Source organism: Mytilus trossulus, chromosome 7 (genome assembly GCF_036588685.1).
Source record: "Mytilus trossulus isolate FHL-02 chromosome 7, PNRI_Mtr1.1.1.hap1, whole genome shotgun sequence".
NCBI lineage: Eukaryota > Metazoa > Mollusca > Bivalvia > Mytilida > Mytilidae > Mytilus > Mytilus trossulus.
This window is the reverse complement of record NC_086379.1, coordinates 72,781,745-72,791,688: the sequence shown is the minus strand read 5'-3', so window position 1 is coordinate 72,791,688 and position 9,944 is coordinate 72,781,745. Positions and strand designations below refer to the sequence as shown.

General features: G+C 30.4%; 1 protein-coding gene across 4 annotated transcripts in view; it reads right to left on the bottom strand.

Moving 5' to 3' along the window:
• Positions 1-9,944, bottom strand: part of LOC134725756 (brain-specific angiogenesis inhibitor 1-associated protein 2-like) — a 42,831-nt gene that overhangs the window by 5,735 nt on the left and 27,152 nt on the right. The window contains exons 13-15 of one of the 4 annotated variants that reach the window (XM_063589878.1): positions 9,179-9,335; positions 8,355-8,474; positions 7,053-7,543 (exon numbers count right to left, since the gene is read on the bottom strand). In XM_063589878.1, coding sequence (XP_063445948.1) covers positions 7,079-7,543; positions 8,355-8,474; positions 9,179-9,335 — 742 coding nt within the window. In that variant the 3' untranslated portion in view covers positions 7,053-7,078. The remainder of the gene's footprint in view (positions 1-7,052; positions 7,544-8,354; positions 8,475-9,178; positions 9,336-9,944) is intronic. The other 3 variants (XM_063589877.1, XM_063589879.1, XM_063589880.1) reach the window with 3 other exon arrangements.

Below are 9,944 nucleotides of genomic sequence, written 5' to 3'. Positions count from 1 at the left end.
GATATACTACTTCCACAGAATATTTGGATGTTGAGCTGAATTAAAGCCATGATTGTTGTCCTTATAAATCCAAAAGAATGCTAACAGATGATTTTCTCCAGCTATGAAAAATCTGTCTAAAATAAAATGTTTTGATATTTCTAATTAACATTTCACAACGGTTAACTTTCTAGAATATCTTGCCATGTACAGTTCCAAATTTAAGGAAACAAAAATTGGACATAATGAACAACCCTTGTATGTTGCTCTTGACAATTGTTTATATTAATTTCAGAAATTATTTCGCTATCAGAAATACTAAAATGCAACTTGTCAAATATAGTTCTATAGTTGTATTTAAAGAAAAACACTTGTTTGGCAATATGGAAAACACTTGTACTAACTTGCAGTATTCTTAAGTGTTCTTAGTTATTTCAGAAATGGTTTCACTATCAAAAATGCTCATTTTATTTCTGTCTTGGTTCACCTCATCTGAATCCTATACATTCTGATATGATTCAATATATATCAACCAAACAGCTTTTGGTATATCATTTGGTTAACTTAGTCACTCAGAAGAAATTTGCATTTGTCCCCAAATTTGGCAAAAAACAAAATTTATGTGATTTAAATAATCACATCTTTCAAAACAATATTGAATCAAAATTCAAAGTAATTGTTTAAAATAAACGCATTTCAATTTTGTGTAGCATATTCTTGTATGAGATACTAACTCTATGCTATATATCTACAATGTATATTATTCTGGCTGGTAATATGGAAATTGAAAAGTGAATAATTACCATCAATTCCGAGATTAAAATCACATGCAATCGGAAAACCTTCCTGCATGTAGATAATACACAACTTGACTTTGACCAGACTAGATTTTTGTAACTTTATGCTTATAATGAGCAAAAATAAAAATAAACAGTGACATTTTAATATTTAGGTATAATATTAAGAAAATGTCTCGCATTTGATTTGATATAATCATGGAATTATCATACTATATTTTACTTCCATGTACTATTCTTAGACTATTGAAAGCTATTTGCAAACTATTAATCAGTCTTTTGAATAAATTGCTTTTCCTATATTTTGCTGTTAGATTAACTGCTTCTACACTGGTGCTAAAATTTGAGAACCAATTGAAAAGTATATATATTATATGTTTATATTGGTACATCATGTGTTACTCCAAAAAAAAAACCTCTTCTTTTTTACTGCATCTCGTAAAGACTGACTAAATAAAGGTTTATATAAAGAGCTGTATAATAGATAGTTTCAAATCTTGAGAACTACTTCAATTTCCTAGACCTGATGATGTCTAGCATTTTAAATAAATCCTGCATCCACAATGCTTTAAATCTTATTTATTTATTTACCAATATTTTACTAATTTTTGTACAAGATCTAAATTAATGATAATCTTGTTTCTATAAATCAGCATATTTGAGTCCTCTATACTTCAGAATTCTGAATCAATATTTAACACTAGGAAAAACAATGTGTAGCCATTGCATAAACTGTTGGGTTCTACCAATCTCACATTAAGAATAAAACAGACCCAATGAATGAATCCTTATAGCAGAAATTTGCCCATCTGTTGGCATATTGCTTAGAAAACTTAAGATGTAAATTAAGGCATAATTTTCTATCTTTAAAAGAGCATCCAAACTCCTTTTGCTTTCATGATTGGAAGATATATGTATAATTTGACAGTGATTCCCATATAGTGAGGGTAAGATAGTCTCTTAAGTCTTACGTTATCACCTCTTTTTTGTGTACTCAAAACAAAACAGAATTAGTACATATTATATTATATGCATTGGCAATGTACACTCTGAATTATGTAATCAATATACAAGCCATTACCTTGAATGAGTCTTTGTGAAATGCATCATGGCATCCCCTAAACTCTTTATTCAATAGACATTCTAATGTTTACATAAAAACATATAAAAGCCTTTGTTTACTTACTGCCGACAAAAATAAACAATTGGTTATAGCAGTTTATACTTATAATATTCATGTTCTTCTTGCCATAAGTAAACTGACCATGAAATTTAATATTAGTAAAAAGAGTTGTCACAAGCGATCAACTGTATTTAGAACAGTGCTCCATTCTTACTGTCTCCATGTCTGTTAGAGCATTGGAGAATTATTTATCAGTAAAAAAATAATTAATATTTACAGCAATTTGCTGTTCTGGAAAAATATTTCAGGCTTCTAAGAATTACTGTCCTGATTTAAACTGGACATATTTAAAAGAAGTATGTATTGGTATGCTTAAAGTTTGAACTGCAATCACATTTTTATTGTACTAGATAACAATGTATTATTTTAGTGTCTTTAATATCTGTCTTGACTATTTCCAGACACTTGTTCAATATATTATCAATATGAGCAAATATGTTAATTGACTAAACTGTTGGTTCATCACAAAAAACAATGTGCAACCAAATATTAGCTATGCTTGTGTTGTTTTAAAATATAATAAAAGTAGACATAATGTTCCCTGGTTGGAAGGATGTCTAGAAAAGTCAGATAGACCTGGACTTAAATTCACTAGTCTGATTCTAATTTATTTTATTTGCAACAATCATCCATGTGCAATTCTATGCTCCATAAATATCAATGTGCAATCAATAAATAGTTATGATTTAATTTTATGTAAGATATCAAATCTGTATTTTATTAGAATGAATGAAACTTACAGATTCTAAATCATGCATGTTGTTCTAGTTCCTATGTTTCCTGTATGAAACATGTCAACATTAATCAAATAGACTCGGACAAAATCCCTATTCTATTTTTTAAATTCTATAGTGATCCATTGAGCACGTTTTATTTTCAATAAATATGGTTCATGTTCCCTGAATGGAAGGTTAACCAAATAAACATCATCAGTTGTGGGCAAAATCCCTATTCTGATTGTTATGTATTTATCAACTGTTAAAACAGTATCACTGTTGGTCTACGCTCCCTGAGTGTATGGAACGTTTTCCAAATAAAACAATCAGAAATGGGCAGATTCCCTTTTCTGATTGAAATTTATTGAACCAATTGAGGTTCTAGTCACAATAGTGCTATACGCTCCCATACGGACGTTTTCCACATTAAAATAATCAGATCTGGACAAAATACCTATTCTGATTTTAATATAGTTATGTGTTTACACAGTCTCGTGTACCAGGCGTACACGTAACAGACTGCAAATTGTAAACAATCGACTGAACCATTGAGGTTCTAGTGACAATAGTGGTATACGCTCTCATACGGACGTTTTCCACATGAAAAACAATCAGATATGGTCAAAATTCCTATTCTGATTTTAATATAGCGATGTGTTTACACAGTCTCGTGTACAGACTGCAAATTGTAAACAATCGACTTTATCCAAACTTTACACTCGACCCGTTTCGTAGCATTGCTCTAATGCATTGAAAATCCGGTCACCTGAGCGTGAAAAAAGAAATAAACATCCGTTTAAATATATATCTTTTTTAAAAACGTAGCACTCACGTAACATGTCCGATTTTGACAGCTAAATTCTGCTTTTCCTCGGACCCGATTTAATGTTTGAAAATGGCGGCTAAACAAAGGTCATTTTCTATGTCGTCGTATTTCCAGACTCGTAAGCTGTAAAAATGACGAAAACGTGCATATCAGCATGCAGAAACTTGGCAGAAGCGCTGTATTCTGATTCACATTAAATAAATCGTATACCGATATTCCAAAAACAAATAATGTCTTTATAAAACATAAGGATTTTCAACAGTAAACTGTTAAAAATCCTTGCCGACGAGAAACATGCGTTCTCTTGAACGCAAAAATTAAAACTAAAGCTAGTGTATGTTACACAGGTGAACTATGACGTAGGTGAGTACATCTCATGGATGTAATTTTTAATCACCTAGGTAATTGCGATGAGAACATGTTGTGAAAGCAAACATATTCTATATATATAAATGTAATTTCATGGTAAGTATATTTAACCAAATTCATATAAAATAGATTCCCTTTACCAAGCAAAAGGCCAAAAGCAGGTCAATCTTACTGTCACTTACAAAGTATTGTTAACTACTCACAAACAAATACACAAAAAATCAATAAGAAATAGCTCAATTGTTGTAATGAGGGCAAAAATAATGTAGAAAACTATGGTTTTCTTAAAATGTTCTGTGATCAAAGGCTGTTCTTGAAAAAAACTCAATCAAAATTATTGACAGTTATAAGTAATTACTCATCACACAATTGAAAAATTTAAAAGAAATATTCCCATGCAAGGTTTACTGGAAACTGGATAATAATTACCTTTTCATAATCTTTTCCTTATCCCCATGACTCTAATAGGGGTAAGGATTCTATTTAAGGGGGCTTGTGGGTCTAAATAAAAAAAATATTCTAATATAGGATTTCGCTATATTTTTCTATAAATGAACTTAATCTTATACTTAAAATAAAAATAAAAAATGAAAAATTGGGGTCACTATTCATTTACACTCCCAATCTGCCTTCGGAAGAAGCATACATGTTTGTAAAGGTACTTTTTTTCTGTTGAACAATATGAGAAATAGAGGATATATCGAAATAAAAAAATAACCTATTTAAAGAAATCGCTTAAATTTTACAATTGTTTAGTTTATGTACAGCTTATTTGAAAACAATAATATACAAATATAGCCTTAGTATGAGGTCGATACAAGGATTGAACTGAAAGAAGTATATTGACTGAGGACGAGGTCCGAGGTCGATATACTTCTTTGGGTCGATATATTCTGTATTGACCTCATACAAAGGCTATATTTGTTATATTATTAATTTCCGACCATATTTGTATCAAAATCGTCATTTAGGTTTGTTGGAATTTTATAGATATAACATTGTCTCCTTGACAATAGCAACATATTAGTTGTTATTTCATTTACTTTTTTTTTTTGACATCTTATGTATTTGAATGATTGTTTTCGTCAAATAATTGATCACAGATATCATGTGTTTCTAAACATTAAACAATATCCTGAAAATCATTACATGTCGTCACAAAGTATATCAGTTTTTAGCCGGATATTCTAAAAATAACCGTGCGATATGCGTTTTGCTGGTCAATATGCTTTTTGCTATCCGCCGTTTTCTCTCTACCTTCGAAAATATAGTTTAACATGTGACTATCCCTAAACGAATCAAATTTGTTAAAATATACGAATTAATAATACTAAAAAATACAGGTCACCGATGTGTTAAAAAGATAATTCAATTTTAATGCCACAAAATGGCATTTTGAACCAAAGGGAGATAATTTGGAGCTTTTTCAATGATATAAACATTTTAAAAGTCATCTGGGGGCATACAGAATAGATTTTATTGCTTGATTTTTGTACCATATCATAAAGTAATAAATAATAGTGTAATAAATAAAATATATAAATGTGTACCTGCGAGCCTCCTTAACCCTCTTACAGTTTTAGGGCTGAGATAACAACAACATAACTTACATATAAATCTTTACATTTTTTTTAATGTTATTTTTAATAAAATCTTCTGAACCTTTTACTAGCATTTCTAAAATTAAATTTGATTATTGCATTTGAAAGCTTAGGTCAAAAAATAAATATCTAACATTAAAATGAAACCAACACCAAACTGTATGATAAACCAATGTATAAGTACATGCATGTATATATTCTCTAATATAAGAACTGACTGGTCTTTGGATGAAAATCTTAGACCAGAAAGATTATGAGAGGTTTTTAAAAGATATTTGGCTAAATAATCCTTGAAACTAATTCTTCAGAATTCCGAGTAGATGTATGGAGTTTACAAAATTTCAACAATAAAAATGAACTTGCACATCAAAGAAACTGTTGACTTGAAATGATGAAGTGCAGGACATAGTAATTTTAATTTTACGTAGTTAACATAAAACTGCAATTACTTGCTTCCCCCTTTTTTTAGCCTGGGAACCATTAAAGTTATCAAAGTTGGACATAAAAAAAACTCTATGTACCAAATTAAAATTTCTGGCCCTTGGACTAATATTACTAGGAGCTAACTAAATTTGATTTGAAAAAAAAAATATTTTGTAAGTTTATCCATAGTTTTAGGGAGGATTTTTTTTTTTAAATAAACAAATTATAAGTATACAAATAAAATGATTTCCACATTTTTTTAAATAAACAAATTATTGTGGGTCTTAACAAGTATACAAATAAAATGATTTCCACATCATGCTGTTTCATGCATCCCATCTCCTGGGTTATAAATAATATATAGTGATACATCTAAATGAATATGATATACTATGTAATATATTGTAGGAGAATTCAGTTGTATTTTATTGTGGTTCATAATTTACAGTCTGCTTATAAAATATTGATAGAGAACCTAAATGTATTGCCTGATGATCATGACTTAGTTGTGTAAAAAAATCCACATTGACATAAGGGACAATGAAGGATAAAAAACTTAATATACATAGTTTTTTCACTGACCCCCCTCCCCTCTTAACTTAATTTGGAAAAAATTGATTTACCTATATGGATAAATGGATAAATGTAAAATCGATTTTTGATTAACAAAACTTGCAGCAATGTTGACCCCCCCCCCCCAAAAAAAAAAACACTATTTGATTTCAGTTTTTTTATCCTACATCAATCTTTTGATGTCGTCCCTAACTGTAGTCAGAAAGAAATAACTTGAAATGTGTTTTACAGTAACATACTTTTTTTTTATCTTTGGGTGGGAGTTTAAAAGAAAAACGCAAAAATAAACACACAAAACATAACTCTACAATGAATATTAGTCTGCTTATTCTACTTTTATAAGATATGAAATATTACAAAAAAACAATTAAGGATCCTCCCTGATTTCGATTGATGAAAAATATGTGACAATTTGATTCTGACAGAAACAAAAAACTGCCTGCTTAAAATGTGGTTATCCCTCCCCAAAAAGTACCTTTTCAATAAGCTAGCTTTATACAATGAAATGATTTTTTTCTTCAAATAAAGTGTGATGAAGTTTGCCTCAACTTTTAATTATATCAGAATATAAAGAAATAATCTAACACTGGTCATTTTTCACAATTTTTTGTTCATCTGTGCAAATTGTAATACTTTGCACTATCTTCTTCTGTGTGATTGTAGTCTGCTACTGGAGTACTTGGTGGCGCCATCTTTGGTCCCGGTCCAGGAGGAGGTGGTGGTGGAGCTGGGGGTGGCTGGCTCATCTGTTGTCGATTGCTGTACGCTGCTCCATTCTGAGAAATGACAGAAGATTTAGACTGTGCCCCAGGTAGAGGAGGGGGAGGAGGGGCAGTAGGTATAGGAGGTGCTGGAGGGACAGCAGTGCCGTGAGATGGTGCTGGGGGGATAGCAGTGCCATGAGATGGTGCATGGAAGCTTGGTTTCCTGCTTAGGGCAGGAGAAGGAAGGCGACTGGCAGAGAACAGAGTGGCAAGAGATGTAGCTGGGTTAGAATTAGTAATGATTGGAGGCGGAGGGGGAGGAAGTGGGGGTGAGGGTGCAGAGTGTCCCATGTTATGGCCTCGTTGCTGTAACTACAAAGAAAGAACAGACTATCCTAAACATGCTATAGATCAATTACTACTGTTAAAATTGACATGTAATCGTTCTCCTTCATTTATTTTTAAAAACAAAACTTAAAAAATATTGAATTGCACATTAAAATATTTGCAAAGGAATTGATAAATTTGGTTGAATTAACTTTATATTGTTTTCATTTTAATTTTTTTTTACTTTCTTGATTAACTTTATAAATGTAAAAAAAATCATATTTTGCATAAAAGCATTTTGAATTTAAATAAACTACTGTGATTTCATTTATTTTCGTTGGTACCAATTTTCGTGGTTTGCAGAAAATTTACATATTCGTGGATATTTAATTTCGTGGTTTTGGCAAAGTCTACACTCATTCCTTTAGCAAATTTGTTATTCGTTGAACATTTGAATTCGTGGTTCTCCTGTACCCACGAAATCCACGAAAATTGGTATCCAACGAATATTAATGAATCCACAGTATATTATTTAATACATTAATATACAACGAACAAATTTTACAAAACCAAAAGGGAACTCAATTATTTGCCTGGGTAAAGAACAACGAAATCATACCTTTATTTCAGACTGAATTACCATGATTAAAAAAAAACTTAGATTTTTACAACAAAAAACAATTTTAATAATATATTTGTTAATTTCCCAATCAAAACCAACTCATGCTTTTTGAACGTATCTAAATATATTTGAAGCAAATATATAACTTTAGACAGGAATGTATACACCAGATATTTGGACATGCTTGATACAATAGCCATATTACAAACATATACTGAGCATGCCCAGGACTACCTGAGAAAGAGGTGGTTGTTGAGAATAATGGGTATGATACTGTCTGGCATCAGCTGGATGCCGCGGTAGGGAGTAATAACCCTGGTGTACAGGAGGGTAATCAACCCAGTCACCATACGGCTGAAAATTACAAACGCAGATGAAAGGTAATAAACTGAAGACTTTCTTATCACAGAATTCGACGATGTAAGTTTCATAAATGGAAGGCTTTATAAAAGAAATTAACCAAGAAATTTACAGTTGACTCTTTGTAAGACTGATATTCATGCATCATCAGAGACAGAATTAAATAATAATTATCAGTTCAGATGTATCAATTAATTTTGTTTGTTATTGAGAGTCAAATAAAATCATATCAGTTAATTCAAAACTATTTAGTGCAATTTCTGTTTTAAGAAAGTCTTTTCTAGCTAAAAGAATGGAAAAAGCAAATAAAGTAGACAGATTTTAATGAAATGCATTGTGTAAGTAGTATAATATATATATAGCATTAACAGACAATGAAAATATAAACTTTGATAGTTATTATTATTTCAAAAGATATTTCAAAGAATCTTAATCATTAATCTTTCATAAACAAACTTTATTTTAACCATAAATGTATTAAATAAATTTTAACATTCTCGACTAATACAGCTTCATTCAAGATTTTTAAAAGTATCGTTTTAATGTTATTTTTCATTTAAGCAAAGTACCAAGGTAATAAAAATAAACTCAATAATGCAACAAAATATTCAAAACAATAAATTAAACCTGATATATTCATAAAAATTAATGAAACTGGGCCCAAATTGCCATGCAAGTAAAACACAGCCAATACATACCTGATTTGTGGCATTTACAAGTCTGAGATTTGAGCCCTCGTACATAGATTTTGGTCGTGAGGTTCTCCCTGGAACATCATCCATGAGGAAATCACCATGGTCTGATAAGGACCTGTTATCTAACAGATCACCCATACTCTTTACTCTCCCATTTAACCTAATTAGATGCAAAAAAATATACATATCATAAGTAACAAGTTATTGGAATAACTTTTTAATTGTAATTGAAATGTAATTGTCCCTTCAGAAATTCAGATTAAATCACTTAAAATGCAAAAAAAACAAACTTATTTAAGTCCATCAGTTACATGCAAATGGATACTGTAAACCAACTAATTTTTGCAAGCGATTTATTTTTCACGATTATCGCTAGTAGAAAAATAATGCAAATTTAAATCGTCGCAAATATGTATAACTTGGATCTTTCCTTATTTTACTACACATGTTAATAAGAAAATCGCGAAATTAAAACGCCACTATGTGGACTCGAAAGGGTTAAACACGAAATAAAGTATCCGTGAAAATAAGTTGGTTTACAGTATGTAATGGTAAAGAAACTCTCTTCTGTAGAGCTACTGCTTATTTGGACAAAGACAGAAAAAAATGAATATAATTAACAGCAAGAACTGAAAGTGTTGGTTTCTAACTGTTAACACTAAGGTAAAGTAGTTATTGTTTAATGTCACTAAAGAAAACATTAGGTCAGAGATGATTCTTTAAAAAAATAATGAATGTATCCTCTTCTAGTTTTTTATCATAGAGAAAT